This window comes from Neovison vison, chromosome X (genome assembly GCF_020171115.1).
Source record: "Neovison vison isolate M4711 chromosome X, ASM_NN_V1, whole genome shotgun sequence".
NCBI lineage: Eukaryota > Metazoa > Chordata > Mammalia > Carnivora > Mustelidae > Neogale > Neogale vison.
In genome coordinates, this window is record NC_058105.1 from 114,657,658 (window position 1) to 114,677,940 (window position 20,283).

The 20,283-nt window shown below is 37.0% G+C and overlaps 1 protein-coding gene across 5 annotated transcripts in view; it reads right to left on the bottom strand.

The window, feature by feature from the left end:
* The window catches only part of CNKSR2 (connector enhancer of kinase suppressor of Ras 2), a 284,336-nt gene that overhangs the window by 221,984 nt on the left and 42,069 nt on the right, over positions 1-20,283 (bottom strand). For all 5 annotated transcript variants that reach the window (XM_044235204.1, XM_044235203.1, XM_044235202.1 and 2 more), the window contains exon 2: positions 11,005-11,168. In XM_044235204.1, coding sequence (XP_044091139.1) covers positions 11,005-11,168 — 164 coding nt within the window. The remainder of the gene's footprint in view (positions 1-11,004; positions 11,169-20,283) is intronic.

Below are 20,283 nucleotides of genomic sequence, written 5' to 3' on the forward strand. Positions count from 1 at the left end.
GGTGTCCTTGGGTCTACAATGAGCTTCATGCAGAAGGCATACTGGAGGGTCTTTTTTTTTAATCCATTCTTATACCCTGTGTCTTTTGATTAGGGACATTTAGCCCACTTACATTCAATGTAACTATTGAAAGATATGAATTTAGTGCCATTATATTGCCTCTAAGGTGACAGTTACTGTATATTTTCTCTATTCCTTTCTGGTCTGTGGTACTTTAAAGCTCTCTCTTTGCTTAGAGGACCTTTTTCAATAATTCCTGTAGGGCTGGTTTGGTGTTTGCAAATTCTTTTAGTTTCTGTTTTTCTCAGAAGCTTTTTTATTTCTCCTATTTTCAGTGACAGCCTAGCTTAATATAGTATTCTTGGCTGCATATTTTTCTCATTTAATTCTCTGAATATACCATGCCAATCCTTTCTGGCCTGCCAGGTCTCTGTGGATAGGTCTTCTGCCAATGTAATATTTCTACTGTTGTAGGTTATATACCTCTTGTCCTGAGCTGCTTTTGGGATTTTCTCTTTGTCTCTGAAACTTTTTTAAGTTTTACTATTAGATGGTGGGGTGTTGACCTATTTTCATTGATTTTGAGAAGCTTTCTCTGTGCCTCCTGGAGTTTGATGCCTGTTTCCTTCCCCAAATTAGGGAAGTTCTCTGCTATAATTTGCTCCAACGTACCTTCTGCTCCTCTCTCTCTTCTTCTTTTGGAATCCCAATTATTCTAATATTGTTTGGTCTTATGGTATCACTTATCTCTCGAATTGTCCCCTCATGATCTAGTAGTTGTTCATCTTTTTCTCAACTTCTTTGTTTTTCATTATTTGGTCTTCAATATCACTAATTTTCTCTTCTGCTTCATTTATCCTAGCAGTAAGAGCCTCCATTGTTTTATTGCACCTCGTTAACAGCTTTTTTTTTAAAATTTCAACTTCATTAGATTTTAGTTCTTTTATTTCTCCAGAAAGGGATTCTCTAGTATTTTCTATGCTATTTTCAAGCCCAGCTAGTATCTTTATAATTGTCATTCTGAACTCTAGTTCTGATATTTACTAATGTCTGTATTGATTAGGTCCCTAGCAGTTGGTACTGTCTTTCATTCTTTTTTCTGAGGTGAGTTTTTTTCATTTTTTCATTTTGTTCAGAGAAGAACAGATGAATGAGAGAACAAAATGCTAAAAGGGTAAAAACGATACCCAACCTGTGACCAGAGATTTCTATCTCTGGCACACGACCCTGTTTGGAGTCTCCAAACCCAGCAGATTCCTGCAACATGCTCCTGTACCACTTTTCCTGTGGGGAGGAAGGGGAGGCTTTCCAGATCTGCCATTTGTGGAGTCCCTGCTTGAAGAGCAGTGGCCCGACTTTGCCTCAGATCACAGTTTTTGGCAACCCCAAGCTGAGAGGCCACTTCTCGACTCCATCTTTGCAGATGTCTTCCCTGCTCTGATACCTGGGAGTGCTGCCACACTCAGGCACCCCTGGTATTTCTGTGACCCTGAGGGTCCTGAGACCACACTTTTCCAGTGAGGATTCCACACTGCTTAGCCACTGGAATGAGGTTCCTCTGTGGAGCAGACTTCTAAAACTTCTGATTTTGTGCCCCACTAATCTGTCACTTTCTGGGAGCTGGCTGATAGGGGCTCTCTCCCCCACCTCCCTCCTACAGTCTATCTTCCCACAGATCACCTCAGATTCACTTCCCTGCATGTCCTACCTTCCAGAAAGTGGTCATGTTTCTGTTCATAGAATTACTGCTATTCTTCTCTCTGATCTCCTGCTGAATTTGTAGGTGTTCAGAATGGTTTGATCACTATCTAGCAAATTCCTGGGACCAGCTGAAATTTAGGCCTCCTACTCTTCTGTCTTCTTGCTCCTCTCTTTCCTTTATATTTGTTATTGTTTTATATATGTCAATGCTCCCATTTGGGTTCATAAATAATTAAAATTTTTATATCTTTTTGTTGGATTGTTCCCTTTATGATTATATACTTTTGATTTTCCTTTATGATTATATACTACTCTTCATTGTGTCTTTTTATAGCCTTCATTTTAAAGCCTAGTTTTTCTGATACAAGTATCGCTACTCTGGCATTCTTTTGACATCTGTTTGCATGATAATGTCTCTAGGTCTAAAATGAGTCTCTTGGAGGTAGCATATAAATAGGTCTTGATATTTTATCCATTCTGACATCGTGTGTCTTTTGATTGGAGCATTTAGTCCATTTACATTTTAAAATAATTATTGATATATATCTATTTAGTACCATATTATTACTTGTTTTGTTGTGCCTGGAGATTTCTACTGATCCTTTCTTGTCTTTGTCATTTTGGGTCTCTTTTCCACTCAAAGAGTCTGCTCTAATATTTTTTGTAGAGCTGGCTCAGTGGTCATGAACTTCTTCAGTTTTTGTCTGGGAAACTCTAGCTCTCCTTCTTCTCTGAATGATAGCCTTGCTGGATAGAGTATTCTTGACTGCAGGGTTTTTTTTTTTTTTAAGATTTTATTTATTTATTTAACAGAGAGAGATCACAAGTAGATGGAGAGGCAGGCAGAGAGTGAGAGAGAGGGAAGCAGGCTCCCCGCCGAGCAGAGAACCCAATGTGGGACTCGATCCCAGGACCCTGAGATCATGACCTGAGCCGAAGGCAGTGGCTTAACCCACTGAGCCACCCAGGCGCCCGACTGCAGGTTTTTCACATTCAGCACTTTGAATATGTCCTGCCATTGCCTTCTGGCATCCCATGTTTCTGCTGAGAAATCTCCACCTAGCCATAGGGGTCTTTCCTTTGTAAGTTAGGGACTTCTTCTATTTTGCTGCTTTTAAGACATTTTCTTTAACACTACATTTTGCAAATTTAAGTACAATGTCTTGGTGTTGGCTTTGTTTTTGTTGCTTTTGATGACAGTTTTTTGTGACTTCTGGATATGGAAGTCCATTTTCCTTACCCAGCTGAAAACTTCAGCTATTATATCTTCAGATAAGTTTTTTGTCCCCTTTTTCTTTCTTCTTCTTTTGGGACTCTCATAATATGAATGCTATTATGTTTGATATAGTCACTGATTTCCTGAGTATATTCTTGTGTTTCATAATCCTTCTCTTTTTTGTTCAGCATCATTACTTCCTATTATTTTGTCTTCTAGGTCACTAACACATTCCTCTGCTTTTCCAGCCTGCTGTTTATTGCATCAAGCCTGTTTCCCATCTTGTTACTTGCATTCTTCATCTCTGATTCTTTTTTAACACTTTTAGCTCTGTGGTATGGGTCTCACTGTTGTCTTCTACTCTTTTTTCAATCCCAGTGAGTATCCTTAGGATTGTTACTTTAAATTCTCCATCAGGCTTGTTACTTTTATAATTTTGCTTAGATATCTGGCCATGGCCTTATCTTCTTTTTTCATTTGGGGTAAATCACTCCATCTTAGCATTTCATCTAAGTCTCTGCTTCTCTGTGTTAGAAAAGTCAGTTATGTCTCCTGCCCCTGAAAGTAATTACTTTATGAAGAAGAGGTCATAAAGTGCCCAGGGTCTGGCACTTCACAGAGTGTCTCTGGTGTGTGCTTCATGTGCTCTGCTGTTGTATTCTGGCTGGTCTATTCTTCAAGCCAGTCATCTGCAGAGGCTCTCCTTGCCTGCTGTAGGCAGTGTTTTGTACCTGGCCTGAATATGGAGAGTTTCAAAAGTGTGCTCTGGCCTGCTTGTCAAATGAGACCTGACACTAGCTCCACCAGAACTGAGGCCCTACAGGACTCTCTGGTCTGGAGATGTGGTGTGGGTAGGAGTCTGTGCTGGTCTTCTGTGGGAGAGTCCTGCTGTGCTTGGACTGAGGCAAACCTGATTGCGAAGGGCAGTCCTGCCAGAGTGTGGTGGGTGGGGCTTGGCATAAACAGGTAGCCAGTGTTTCTGCTGAGAGGTGGGGGAGGGAAATGGCACTAGCTAGCTCCTTTATTCCTAGGGAGAGAGATGTCTCTGTGAAAGCTGCCTCTCAGGGATGCATTCTGAGTGAATAATTTCTCCCCTGTCAGCCCCTAGCATTTTTCAAATTGCTAATTCAGGCTGTTTTTCCCCAGGTCATTTGCCTGCCTTCTCCTCAGGAGTAGTGCAGTGCCCTCAGGGCCCCATCCCAGCCAAGCCCATTGATCTTTAAAACTCTAGGCTTTAAGCCTGGTTGCAAAAACTCACAAATTCAATCTCTCGTTTTCTGAGCCAATGGCTTTGGGGAAATGTTTAACTTATGTGTTCCCTTGTGTGTTCCTCTCTCTGTAGCCCTTCTCTGGGACCATGGCTCTCTTCCCTCTGCAACACCCTGATCTGTTTCTCCCTTAAACCATGTCTTCACACTTCCTATCTTTTATGATGTGGCCTCTTCTGTCCCTGTAGTTGTGGAGCTTGGTCTGTGCCCTTTTTGGTCGATTTCTGGGGTATTTAGGATGACTAAATAGTTATCTAGGTGTGTTTGTGAGATGAGCCTTGGGTCCTCCTACTCTGCCACCATCTTCCTCTCCTACCTATTCCCTCAACTTTTAAAAAGTGCAGATTTATTCATTACAGTCTTGCTTTGTACTAGATATGCATGGGACAAATATGCATTACTACTGATTTGGAAAGAACTACATCAAGAAAATAAAAGTTTAGTCATGGCCTGTAGTTAGCTATTTTCTTTGTCTTATATGTTACCTATTTGTTTACATATATGTCTGCCAGGAACCTGTTGTGGCTACACTGATTCAACATAGCCACTGATTCAACATAGCCAATAAATAATTGGTGCTAAGTTCATACTGTTCTTCTGTTTTAATTACATGCATGCAAAAGCACAAGAAGCACATGAAGGATACACTTAACATTTTAGAAGATCAAGTTGTCTATATCCTCACTAGTGGTGAATTCTCTAAACACAACAAAATTTTCAATATTGGCACCACATATTTTACAATGGCAATGCTATTTTATTCAGAGCTCTTAATTTGATTGCATCATGGAGCAGGTGTTTAGGTTTCATAATACTTTGCTTTATAAATGTGAGTGAGTCGTAAAAGGACTGCTTTAATGAATATTTTTGAGAAATGAATGATTTTGAGATGAATGAACCAAGCAATTATGTTGCAAAGAAACAAATCCTAGCAATTGCAGACATCTAAATTTTCATGCAAAATACCTATTATATGAAAAGTGCATGAAGAATGAAATGAAAACTATTCTTATCCTGTCATAAATGATTCACTTATACTTCTCGATAACCAGGTGTACTGTCAGAGTATAAATTAAGGGCTATACATTGATATTTTATTTATGTTTTACTATTTCCATTAATATACTGTACTCTCTATTGAAGGACACTAAATGATAGTGTAACAGCAGGAAAAAGTTCACACACCTCCAAATCATGAACAGCTTACTTCTTTCTAGAATAACATGGTACAAACAATATAGTTGGTGCTTAAATACATATATGTTGCATGAATGAACAAGTTACTATACAAACCTTTGATTTTCATCAACTGCATAACATTTATTCCCCATCAGGACTAACTTTAAAATAAAGCAGATGAAAATACTCCATAGCTTGAAAGAAACAGAGGAATTTGATAAACGTTCTGCATCTTCCTTATACTAGGAACAGAAACTGCAGAGTCAGAGGCAAGAGAAAAAAATTACAGTGCTCTGAGTAAAAGCAGAGAACTTCATTCAGTAAGATAACATTAATTTAATATCCTCTATGTGCTAAGGACTCAGCAGGGAACCTAAAAAATCTAAGCAAAAAATTATAATGTGATACAAAACGTAAGTTGCCTTTCTTCCTATCACTTCCCACTCTGCACCAGCCAAATCAAAATTGTCATATCTCTCTGCACACTTCATATTCTTTCACAATTCTGTCTTTACACATGGTATTTCTTCTGCCTAGATAAGTTTTCCCCAACTTTCTGTCTGGTGAACATCTACTTATCCTGCAATTCCCAATGCAAATCCCACCTACACTTCCTGGATCCCCACAGTAGTGTTCATCATTTCCTTCTGAACTCTCTTAGGATCTCCTTAAATCTGTATAACCTTTTAATGACTATTATCTTCTTTACTGGACTGTATACATTTTAAGAGCACCGACTATGGGGCGCCTGGGTGGCTCAGTGGGTTAAAGCCTCTGCCTTAGGCTCAGGTCATGATCCCAGGTTCCTGGGATCAAGCCCCTCATCAGGCTTTCTGCTCAGTGGGGAGCCGGCTTCCCCTCTCTTTCTGCCTGCCTCTCTGCCTACTTGTGATCTCTATCAAATAAGTAAATAAAATCTTAAAAAAAAAGGGCACTGACTGTGCCTTTTTCATCTCTGTAATTCCTGTGATATAGCTGTTTGAGCATGAACATATAATTGTTAAAAGAAATAAAAACAACAGACATAAGGAATAAAGCAAAAACCAGTAGAGATATTAAAGTTTTAAAGAGATAATAAATAATTCCCCATTCCCAACAACACACCTCCTGGTCTAGTCAACTCAGCTTGCTGAAGAAGGATCTCATATCCTAATTTTATAATGGTATGTAGAAGTAAATCAGAATTCATTGCTCAGATATTCACTTGATATCCACTGGAAAATATTTATTGCATAAAATGGAAGATATCTTCACTTCTAACTTGCTGATGTACAGTCATTAGGAAGTGGTGGAAGGAAGATTTAATATTTGTCCTCTTTGGAGAATATGACCAATTTATTGCTGAATAAGCACAGAAAGAATGAATTTAATGTGTTTTTTTCCCCCTAGAAAACGATGCAATACTATGGTGCTTAAACCCAGAACTGTGTAGGAATTAAAACTCAGCATATGAAGAGATGTACCACAGCTCTATGGTGAGAACACTGAAATGGTCTAGACATCTATCTCTCATGCCATCTTTCTAAGTAAGTTTAGGTCAGCAGAGATTTTTCATGGGCCAGACTCTGCCTGGAGGTTCAGACTATTTGTAGTTAGCACTGAAATCATCAATCTTATTTCCTTCTTCAAACTGACAGCTCGAAATCCAGCACATAAGTGGTTTATCTCTGAGGAGTCCTGCTTATGAAACATAACATCCTGAATTTCAAACTCTGACACACCCAACTATGTACTGTTATAAAAGATGTGGCAAATAGGGGCACCTGGGTGGCTCGGTTGGTTAAGCATTCAACTCTTGATTTCATGTCAGGTCATGATCCATGATCGCAGGGTTGTGAGACCAAGCCGCACATCAGGATCTGTTCTGAGCATAGAGCCCACTTAAGATTCTCTCTCTTCCCCTGCCCCTCCCCACTCTCTCCCTCTCTTAAAAAAAAGAAAGATGTGGCAAGTAGAGGACTACTAGATCATGCACTCATCTCCAAGTGACTTCTGTTGCACCTTCATGGCCACAACGACCCAGATTTGGAGACCAGTAGACAAAAACAATGAGGCCTCCTACCTTACATTGAGTACTATCTCTTATACCTGGCATGATTTCTGTGATCTGATTCTGATAAGGGATAGAGCACAAGTGTGTATTCTAGTCTAAGCTGATTTCTCTGATCTCAGGAGTAGGAAAATAAGAAGATCCCAAACTATCATATGAAAAACATCTCAAGACTCTTACAATACCACTTTCAAAAAGTATTCAGCATCCACTATTGCCTGGCATCTGTGCTACTCACTAGGTATTTAGTAAGCGTAATGTCTTTTCCCACACAGCTTACAGTCTAGCAGAAGAAACAGACGTTAAACTGATAAATACACATATAAATATGTAATTAGAAAATGAGATGAAGTTTAAAAGAATAACAGTAAGGGGCTAACCTCCACCAGTGGTGAGGGAATAGAGAATGTTTTTTTGAAGAAATGACAAGGTTAAGATTGACATGTGTAAATGGGAGGTAATAGTCAATCAATGTGGTTTCAGATTGTACTCTTCTTTAGAAAATGCTTTCAAGCAGGTCTATTTTTTATTTATTTTTTTAAGATTTTATTTATTCATTTGAGAGCAAGAGAGCACAAGCAGGGGGAGAGGCAGAGGGAGAGGGAGGAGCAGACTCCCTGCTGAGCTGGTTGCCCAACGTGAGGCTTGGTCCCTGGATACTGGGATCATGACCTGAGCAGAATGCGGACATTTAACCATCTAATACATTTTTTTAAAATAGGTTCCACACTCAACATAGGGCTTGACCTCATGACCCTGAGGGCCAAAAGCCGCATCCTCTACCAAGTGATCCAGTCAGGTGCCACACAGTCAGGTTGTTTTTCCTTGCCTATCCTATTGGCTTTTTGTGAAATTTGGTATTATTGATGTTCCTTACTGAAAAAAAAAAACAAACCACCCCTCCTTGCTTTTATGACAATGCTTTTGAAGCTGTCTTCACATTTCTCCACCCACTCTGCAAGCCTCCTCTGCAGTCTCTTCTTCCTTCCCAGCCCCAGGGTGGAGCTGAGTCCCTCCCGCGGTGATCCCTCTCTCTCTATGGATTCAATCCTTATACCCTGGAGACGCCCAAATCTCTATCTTCAGCTACTTCTCAAGCTCCAAATTCGTATGTTCAACTGTTTGATGAGTATCTCTTTCTGGATAACTCAGAGATGACTCAAATTCAATGAATCTGAAACTCAATTTATATTCCCACCTTAATCTATTCTTGCTACTATTGCCCACCTTCACTATTGCAAAATTATCTACACTATCTTTGCAGCTAGAAAACATGGAATCTTTCTCAACTTCTCCCTTTATCTCACCTCTCAGATTCATCAGATCTTCTCTATTCCTGTTCATCCTTAGTTTAAGCCCTACTCATAGTCTAAGTAGATTATTTAAAACATTTCTGGAGCGCCTGGGTGACTCAGTCAGTTAAGCATCTTTGGCCTTTGGCTCAGGTCATAATCCCAGAGTCCCAGGAATGAGCCCTGCATCAGGTTCCCCGCTCAGCAGAGAGTTTGCTTCTCCCTCTGACCCCCTCCCATCCAGTAGTCTCTCTCTCTCTCTCTCTCTCTCTCTCTCTCTCAAATAAATAGATGAAATCTTTAAAAAAAAAAAAAACATTTCCTAACTATTCATCTGGTCTTTAGATTATACCCACTCCATTCCCTCCTTTTTACTACCATCAGTTACATTTTTAAAACAAGTATTTGATCATTCCTACATGGTTCTCCAATATCCACCCTAAAGTATAAATCTCTTATCATGATGTTTAGATACTTTATAGTCTGGGCCTATCGGGCCTTTTAAAGACTAATTTTCTGCCACTGTTTCCCATGTATTTTTGTTGTCTAAAATAGCTAACCTTTGTTCAAACCCACCAGGCATCCTCTTTATTCTGTGTGCCTGTGTATGTGTTGTTTTATTTACATAGAATGCCCTTCCCTCTTGTTCTTCCAAACACATGCTCATCTTCCTCTAGTCTCCTTAAATAGCACTTCTTTTGCAATATGAACCCATCTGTCATAGTTAAAGCTAGTTATTTTCTCTTCTGTGCCCCCATAATACTTAGTTCATACTTTTATTTTAGTACTTATAATACAGTATTGTGATTATTTGTGTGTCACTCCCTCCCCCATAGGCTTTTCAAGAGGGCAGGAAATACATCTTATATCTGACACACAAGTTCTCGTATATTCACTGACTCTTGAATTATATATAATTATTTACTCATTTCTTGTTAATTATCATCATCTTAATAGTTAACTACTTATTGAATACCTACTGTGTGTCAGGCACTGAATCAGGCATCACACAAATTCCATCTCATTTGCTTTTCACAATACCTACAAGAGCCAACTGTTACTATCTCCATTTTATATTGAAAAACCAAGGTGGGGCACCTGGGTGGCTCAGTCAGTTAAGTGTCTGACTCTTGATTTCAGCTCAGGTCATGATCTTAGGTTGTGAGTTTGAGCCCTGCATCAGGCTCCATGCTCAGTGGGGAGTTTGCTTCTTTCTCTCTCCTTCGGCCCCCTCCAAATAAATAAATCTTTAAAAAAAGTAATAAAAAATAAATAAATAAACCAAGGTTATGATGAAATTACTTGCCCACAAGTGTCAGTAACTGACTGAGCCTAATTTAAATCACAGATTATTATAAGACTGCTGCTTTTTTATCTCACTGTAGCTCTAGCCCCCTTACAAATATCTATAAGAATTTAAAACCAATCAAATGTCATCTTACTTAACATGGAAAAAAATCTATGTTCCTTTTGTAATATTTAGTATATTATCAGAATCTTGCAGGATTATTTTAACATTGATTTCTCTTGTATGTCAACAAAAGTAATCGTATAATATACAATATTCAATTTTTATTGTATATATACATTTAGAACATTCAAATAATTTCATTAAGGATGATTTTTTGAAAATAAAATTTCTTAATATTTATGTTACTAAATCAAAACATTTATTTTATTATTTTTTAAATATTTTATTTATTTATTTGACAGACAGAGATCAGAAGTAGGCAGAGAGGCAGGCAGAGAGAGAGCAGGAAGCAGGTTACTCACTGAGCAGAGAGCCTGTGTGAGACTCAATCCCAGGACCCTGAGATCATGACCTGAGCTGAAGGCAGAGGCTTTAACCCACTGAGCCACCCAGCTGCCCCATGATGGAACAGATTTTTATACCTACTAATAGCTCAAGAAGTGTTTGGTTCTCCATATCCTGGCAATAATCATCTTTGTCAGACATCTTAATTTTTGTTCATCTGGTAGACGTAAAATACCATGTCATTGTACCCTTAATTAACATCCCCAGATTATTAATGGGATTACGGATATTGGTTAATTAGTATTAATTAATATTAATGTCATTGGTTGAGTTATAAGCCTCTTTAAGTTTTAATTTGGCACCATGTAGTATACCAAATTTAATAAAGGAGGAAAATTACCACTTCTAGTTAGAGGAGTTTTTCCTAATTGCATTTAAATTATTTTTAAAAAGAGAAGAAAAAGAAGGAAAAAAACTAAAAGAGGAAAATAATTTAAATGGAAATAATACAAGTTTCCTTTCCAATCACTTAATGTCCTTACCAGTGCACACAGAAGGTCAACTGCTTCCAAGATCAATTCCTGATGGCCAATGCGGCTGACCCCCAGATCTTCTAGCTCCTGATGCGTAATACGAAGCAGCTGGTCTCCACTGATCTTCTCCCTCTCGAAGTTCTTAATATACTGCTGCAAACAGTCATCAAGACCTGCAGAAGAAAAATATGGAAGACCAGAATTTTAAAAAAAAAAACAGTGGAACCAAACTAACAGAAAAAATAAAATAAAATAAGCATTAACTCCTACCAAGTCACAAGTTAAGTCTGTTCCAACTCTGAACTAGTTCAATCATCCACTTTTTCTCAACCCATATATGGATTGCAGGAGGCAAAAAACCACTTCATGATATCCCTAGTTCATAGATTTTATTTGAATTTTCCTCAGCAATTATAGGAAATCTTTACCTCACTTCTCAAGCATTTCTCTTTGCTGGCTGTTTCATAAAGTGTGCTAATAAGCAGGTTCTCTCCACTTCTAAACTTACCTACATCTCACTCCTCCTTTCTTCTTTAACCCCACTGCAGAGGGAGAGTTAGCCTTCTTTCCTGTACAAGACTAATAGATCTTCCTGTGCTCTGGAATCCCACCTCATGCCAACCCTTAATACACTTCAACAATTAAAAAAATTAAATGCTCTCTTTATTTCAACCATTTCTTAGCCACTGACTCCTGTATCCAAACTTCTGCCAGCTTAAAAAAACAAAATAAACAAAAAACCTTTCCTTGATTTCTTAGATCGTGTATTCCCCCCCTAGTTTGTTACTCCCTTCGGAGCCAAGTTCCTTACCTTTTTATCCCACCTGCCCTGTACTCCCTTATCCACTAACATTTAGATTTTACCCAAATTCGAAAGTGAAATCCAGAGTGGATACATTTTTCAGGTTTACTGAGGGCACTTTATAAGTGAACAGCCAAGCTACAGATGGGTCAGCTTCAACTACTTATGAAATAACCTGATACAAATGATGAGCAAATGGTGAACTGAACTAACAAGATTACTTTTCTCCAGATTTTTAGGTAAGGAACACCAAGAAAATGAGGCAATTAACAAAAACTGAAAGATCTTAATCTTAAATCAGGCCATAAATATCTCTCATCCAGACTAAAACTGTTTTATGGGTTTCCTGCTGCGAGTCACTATCCCCTCCAGTTCATCTCTCCCAACATAAAAATTCTGATGTCATTTTTTATCTCAAAACTTTTCAGTTTCCTCATATTTATGACAGAATACAATCCGAACTCCTTTATATAGTGTTCAAGGCCCTTTCTGATCTGGACCTTGCCTTCCTATATGACTTATTCCAGACACACTCCACAATCTCCCATTCTGCACTACAGACCTCCTTTACAACAATGCCCACTTTGTATTTTATTTTGTTCCCATCTCTGTATGACCAATAAATAGCCTGAAAATTCGTTGAAGTTGAAGACTGTGTCTTCTGAATGAAAATCCAGGACTTAGCACAGTGACTAACACAGAGTAGGTCTCAATAAGTGTAAAATGAACAAATCAGACGTAATTTTATGTTATATCACCTGGTCGAGAAAATCAGGAACATTTTAGATAAGAGCTAAACCTAAAAATAAGAGTGGAGAGAAGGAACATTTGGTATGTGGCATTTTGAGGCACTCATGTCTTAACACATTGCAAAGTAAGAGGAGACAGAATGCTATTATTTTGAGTTCATTTTTCTTATGATTCTTCTATGTAAAGGAATGATAAAGGATCTCTTAGAGCACCAGCACCACCAGCATCATTAGTAAGGTTACAGACCAAGTCACATAAAATGTGGCAGAGGAGAAATAAGGGAGAGATCACATTAATTGCTGCCTAATTTAACTATCAATATGTATTACCCCATCATATAGGAAGTATCTTGGCTCCTGTATTTAAAATTTAAAATATATGACAAATACACAGCTAAGATATTATAATACAATGATAATAATGTCACTTTGTGTCTATATGCATATTTATGAACTATAAGGTGCTTTTATATACAATTTTTTCCTACCTGAATTATAAATAGTAAATGACCATATTTTGCTATTTTGACTGAAAGGTCAAAATCAACATCTCAAATCTGTGTATGGAGAAAATATGGTCCAAAAAGCCATCTAAAAAAATCACAAAAATGAATACATCATACTATTGGCCTAAAGGCCCAAACTTCATGATTCTGGGATCTATACAGTATACATGTAACAATTAAAACCTCCTCACTCACTCATATACTATTTTATTTAAAGAAGAACTGTCCCATTTTCAAGAATGAGAAGTTTTTGGTGATTATGACTAATCTTCAACACTGTAACATTTATTCAATAGATAAAATGGGAACAAATATATACCAGATTTTAAAAGTGGTTATGTACCTCTTTTTAAAAAAGCTTTAATGTGGCATAAAATATTTCTTTACTTTCCACCAAATTTTACCCTAAGTTGACCAATATTCTAAATAATTATAAGTAAATTTTATAAGCTCCACTTACAAATTGCTGTTATTCTCAAGAAAACATACAGAAAATAAATTTTGATCCATACTCTAAAAACCACACAAGTGTACCATGAAGAAAATTGTGCACTTTTGTCAAATGAAACATTAAACTATATGAATTTTTTGTCTTAAAAAACCACACCTTAAAACAATTAAGAAGAAGGCTTGAAATTATTACTATGACATGTGTCTCTGACTTTTTCAAAGTGAATTACACTGCTTTCCACCAACTGCATGGAAGAGGAATTAACATAATAATGGATCTAGAAAGATGTTCCAAAAATAATGACAGATTACAAAATGATGACAAGATATCTCCTAAGGATGCACAAATTTCCAGTAAATCAATAATATCACAGAAGAAAGAGTAAAATAAATTAAACTACTATATGTGGAAGTAGATATGAAAGATGTAAACTATTATAGTCAATGTTTGAAATCTCTTTTTTTAAAAAAGATTTTATTTATTTGAGAAAGAGACTGAGAGAGCATGCATGAGTGGGGAGGGTTAGAGGGGGAAGGAGAAAGAATCTGAAGCAGACCCTGCACTGAGTGTGGAGCTCAGTGCAGAGCTCAGTGCAGGGCTGGATCCCAGACTGGAAGAACATGACCTGAGCCAAAACCAAGAGTCAAATGCTTAACTGACTGAGCCACCCAGGCACCCTAATGTTCAAAATCTTAAAAACCAACTTAAAATGGTGTTAAGAAGATGACTCTGTCCTTACTCCAGGAAACTTTACTTTATGCACCATTCTATACATAATACATGTGCTCTTATCTATAAACAGAACACTCTGATATTTAAAGCAAAAAATAAAAATATAAATTCATTTGTTAGAGTTCTGTTGCCACTATTTACTGTGAAGAACAAAGACCAACATATGAAGCTTTGTGAGGACCTCTGTCCCTTCTGCAAAATAAGGTCAGGAGATTAAAAATGAACACATATTAATTCAATATCTGTTTGCTGGAGTCAAATACATGAATGATAACCCGAGGCAGAAGGTCTTAATTTTAATGCAGTTTTCATTCCCCTTATTTCACTGACACTGCTTTTTTTCCAATGACCAAAATCACACCAGACTCAACTGCCTCATTTACAATATCATTCTCCCTAAGCAAGTTATTTCTCTATTTCTGCCACCATTTTTCTAGTCTCAGAACCATCTTAGATGATTCCCCAATTTAATCTCTTATCTTGTCAGTTAGTAAAGAACATAATTTCTTCCTTCAAAATAGCTGCTGCTCTGTCCTTTCATTCCCGATCTCATTGTCACCAGCTTACTCATGCTGTACAGCCTGCCCTCATGCCCATCTGCTCCCCCTGGCATCAGTCTGCCTAGTCTATCACTGTCAGATCTCTAAGAACACTCTTTGATCAAGCCATTTCCCAATTCAAAAAATGTCAGAGACTTCCTGCCAAAAGGTTAAAATGCAAAAATCTTTTTTCTTATTTTTTAAGACTTTTTTGGGGGAAGGAGTCTTGGATGTTATTATCAGTTAGCATTTGTGTATTAATTGCAACAACTACTATAGACAATAAAAGCATTTTCTACATTACAAACAGCCAGAAAGCTTATGTAACCATGCTTTTCTTCTATGCACAGGATGATACATAACGACAAATGATCTAGCAAAAGATAATTCCTATTTAAGATCTTGGGATATTTCCTAAACCATCTGAAAAGGATGAAATTACATTCTAAAGCATTTTGGCACTAAATGACTGTACTGTATTATAATTATTGGAAAACTGGCTAACCTATGTAAATATACAAGCTACCTAACATACTCAGAATATTTAATAAAATAAATTCCTGAAAAATTCTAGAAAAATGAGAGTTTGATCTAGAACCTAAGTAGTTAAAAATTTCTTTAACAATTTCCATATAGTTCTCGGATGACATAGTCTGATAATTTCTTGCTTTAATTCACAGATGAGCTGCCTATCACCCTTAATTAGTAAGTAAAAGTATATTTACTCTTTGCTGTGCTTTTGATTATATTCCAGTTTATATTTTGTTCAACCAAAAAAAAAAAAAAAGACGGAAAAGTTTTCTTCAAAAACACCTATGCCACTAGAAAATTCTAAATTCCAACAACAAAAAAGGCAGTATGTGTTTTAACAACTGAAAAACAATGTGAACAAGAACAACCAACTGTGGGGCATGGCATGAAATACTACTCAGCAATAAAAAGGGAACTATTGATAAATACAACATGGATGGATCCCAAAGGTATTATGCTGTGTGCAATTGGCAACTCTGAAATAAGTTATTGAATGATTCCATTTATACTACATACTGAAAAAGGCAAAACTATAGCAACAGAAAACAGATAAGTAGTTTCCAGGGATTGGGAATATGAAGAGACTAAGCAATAGGAGGGAGTTTTTTGGGGGTGATCACACTGTTTTGTATCATGACTGTGGTGTGCTGGTGGTGTAATTCTATACATCTGTTAAAATGCTTACAACTCTAACACCAAAAGACTCAATTTTATTCCATTAATTAAATTTTTTTTTCAGTTACAAATGAATTTGAGGCAACAAACATTTGGAAAATACTATTAAACTCCAAGTTTCATTGTAAAATTTTCCTTCTGATGTTTTCTCATGGTGTTTGATATAAAAGACCCAGACCAGGGAATAATGTTTCCAGCATTCCATTCAGCGTCTATTTATTAAGCACCTACTAAGTTTGGGGCAGTGTACACCAATGCATTAAACTACCTTTGAAAAGACTCCTTTCCTCTGCTGATTGGCAGAGCTGAAAGGCTATAGGCAGAATTCTCCCTAAGAAGCTGTATAGAATACATGGTGTGTGGGGCACCTGGGTGGCTCAGTGGGTTAAGCCTCTGCCTTTGGCTCAGGTCATGATCCCAGAGTCCTGAGATCAAGCCCCACATCGGGCTCTCTGCTCAGTGGGAAACCTGCTTCCCCTTCTCTCTCTGCCTGCCTTTCTGCCTACTTGAGATTTCTCTCTGTCAAATAGATAAATAAAATCTTAAAAAAAAAAGAATACATGGTGCGTGGACTGATGCATTGGAAAACCAGTCACAGATGTCTGTGGTCTCTGGAAGACTTCTGAGAAGCCCAATCCTCACTACACTGATTGTCACCATTTCTACTCTTCTCAGACCCACTTTGTTTCTCTAACAATTTAATTTTGTCTTTAAGAGACTAAAAAAAGTCTTGACTGGGTAACAGTATGCAATTGTTCCATTTTGAAAAATAATTCAGCTTCCTTACAATCTGTTTCTGGTTCTTCATTTTAAACCAGAATAGATTTTTTAAATGCCAGACAATTTTGAAATGAATTTCCAAGAAATATCTGGTTTAAAACTCTCCACTCTACAATATGACTGAAAGAAAGAAAAAGTAAAGAAGAAAACTTAATCAGCAGTGAAACCAGGAGACAGTGCCAACTACCTAAAAGATTCAAGATTTAATGTTAAAAAAAAAAGGTATTAGAAGAAATCTAGGTTCTGCATCAAACCAGAGCCAGAAACAGTAAAGAAAAAGACATATGTATGATTTGACTACATGAAAATTCCCAAGTTTTTGTTATGACATATAAAATCAGAATAGTAACAAAAAAGTCCTTAAAAAACATATTCAGTGATAACACTATATCAAGGCCAACAACAAAAGAGGACAAAGTAATCCATGGACATAAGATCAAGTTGCTTAAAACTGCTCAGTTTTAAAATAGTGATATATGGTAATCTGAGATAGCAACCTTAAAATGCACATCACACAAAACAATGTTTGAATGATTTTATAATTTTTAATTTTTAAAGTTTTGTATCCAGATTTTGGTAGAGTGGCTGGACAAGCAGTTGTTCTCAAAGTGATTTTTAGGAAAGCTTATAAAAGTCTTTTTTTTTTTCAAAAGACTTTTATTTATTTATTTGATAAAGAGAGACAGAGAGAGAGAGAGAGAGAGAGAGTGAGTATGAGGGAGGGGAAAGGCAGAGGGAGAAGCAGACTCCCTGCAGAGTGTGGAGCGTGACGTGGGCTCAATCCCAGGACCCTGAGGTCAAAACCCGAGCCAAAGGCAGACAGTTAACTGACAGCCATCCAGCTGCCCCACTTACAAGCTTTTTAAATATTCTTTAATAAACAGGAAATAAAAATTCAAAATATTATGCAGTTATTCTGCATTTCCATCTTTTAATTTTTAAAAACAAAGTCTAAAATGATTTTAATAACGTTCAGTAAACAAAGACTGACCAGTTTTATCATGAAGCTTAAAGCCATTATATACTTAAGAATTCATATACAACAGTTTCCAAAGATAACATATTCTCCCTCAAGTTAACAGTCCATTTCATATAGTTTTAAGTAACATTGAAGCTATTTCTTTGCAAGTCTTTACAGTCTTTGCTAAGAATATTTTATTAACAGAAAAATGACTTTAATAAGAATCACAGGTACACCAAGCAAAAGGAATTAGTTGCAAACCTAGAGATTAGGGATGTCTGACATTTTACAACTTAATAGAAAATAATTTTTTTACTTTTTGTTATGTTTAAGGAAGCTTAAGGCCATTTAAGCCTTTCATTTTTCATTCCAGCATTCAAGAACCTCCAACTTCAGGCCCCAAACTACTTTTCTGACATTCTCTCTTACACATTCATGCATCCTATGTTGCAGCCGAATTGAACAACTCAACTATTTCCTTAATGTGATAGTTCCTATTACCCAGAATAATATTTAAATATTCTACATATTTTGTTGTTGAAATCCTGTTAGGTCTTGATCATTAAATCAGACAGATCTCTCTACTCTTTATATCTATGGATTTTACACTTACAGTACATATTACTCGTGCTGTTTTGTTATAATATTTGTATTTGTGCCTTATTCTCCCAACAGACTAGAGAATCCTGAAGGGTGACATCACTGACCCCTTCATACAGCACTGAGCACAGAGAGCATCTGACATAATCAGTCAGTCCTTCATTTCATCAATATTTACTGAGGTGATTGCTATGTAGTAAGCACTGGGAATCAACTCCTGAGCAAAGACTGACATGCCCTTGACTTTATGGAATTTATATAATACTGAAGATGACCACTAATTGTTAATAACTTAATTGACAAAACAGATGTATAAATACAAGCCATGATAACTATTATGAAGGAAAAAAATATGCTGTGCTGTGAGAAAAAAAAAGAAGAAGACTTAACCCTATGCTGAGATGACGAAACAGGAATGGAAGACTTACTTGAGGAATCGATGACTACATTATGATTCGTAAGCTTAAAAATTGTTAGCTAAGCAAAAGGGAGGCATGGACAATGCAGGCAAAAGTAACACCATATGCAGAGACCCTGTGCTACAAAAAGGAACACTGTATACTGGAACAACTGAAAGAAGTCTGTGTGACTGAAATACAGAAATAAAAGAATGGAACAGTATAGGGTTAGAGTGATGGGCCAGATGATGCAGTGTGACTCAACAGCAATGAGAAGGTATCAAAGGATTTGAAAGCGGCAGCATTAAAATGCGTCTTGTAAACATCACTCCAGCTGTAGTATATAGGAAATGAATTGGAAGCTGCCAAGAGATGCAGGTTGGGTGACATTTGAAATAATGTAATTATCAAATGCTAGTAGTCTGTCCAAGGATGATGGTAGGAAAAGAAGAGAACACTAGAATGAAGACAAAACATGCAGGAGTTGATGCTGGATTAGATGAGATGGAGGGGTGACCATGGGAAAGATGATGCCTATATTGCTGGATTACAGAAATGGATTAATAGTGCCATTATTCACAGACAAAGGAAACACTGCAGAGGTAGGTTAGGGTAGCTGGCTCTCTTCTGGACATAGTGAGATTACAGTTCCTTTGAGACAGGCAGGTAGAAATGCTGAATAGTTAGTCAAAAATAAAGATCTGCTCTGGAGAAATATATTTCAAAGTCACTGGCATCTAGGTAGACAATTGAAGCCATGAGTGCTATTGAGACTAAATAGGGAAAAGGAGTAGAGCAAAAAGAGAATTTAGAACAGAACTTTAAGAAACCCCAAAAAGGAAAGGTTTGTTACAGGCAAACCCACAAACAAAACTAAGGAAGTGCAGCCAAAGAATGAAAAAAAAATGAAGAAAGTGTGGTGTGATGGAAGCCAATGGAAGAAAATATTTCAAGACTAACAGTAAAGGACTGTGGTTAAAAAAAAACAAAAACAAAAAAACAAAACAAACAAACAAACAAAAAACCAAAAACCAAACCGAACCCAAACCAAAACCAAAACAAAATATCCCAATTCATGGGTCAGATTACTAGAGTTCAAAGCCTACTGTGAATTTGACAATTAGGAGATTATCAGTGACTTTAACCAGAGAGTATTATAATGAAAGAAATAGAAGTTAGACAGGACATAAGAGTTGATGGGTAAGAAAGTAGAGGGCTTTACATATGGAATATTTTTTAGGAGGTTACGTGGTATTGGTGAGGACTGGAGAGTGGAGAGGGAAGTGTCATGCCAGGTCAAAGGGACTATTCTTATACCAATTTTAGAGATGAAGGAACAAAATCTTTGTGAAATTAAGTAGCTTCCTAAATCCACACAGTAAGTAACTGACTGGCAGAGCAAGGATTAAAACCTAGTCCCAGAGGATTCTGAAGTTCAGTCTATTTTGACTACATCAGACTATTTTAAGACTGAAAAAATATATCTTCACAATAAAGCAGATTTATATGCTTACAAACAACTAAATGAAGCTTGGCTGGAACATACAGTTATTAAAATGAAGAA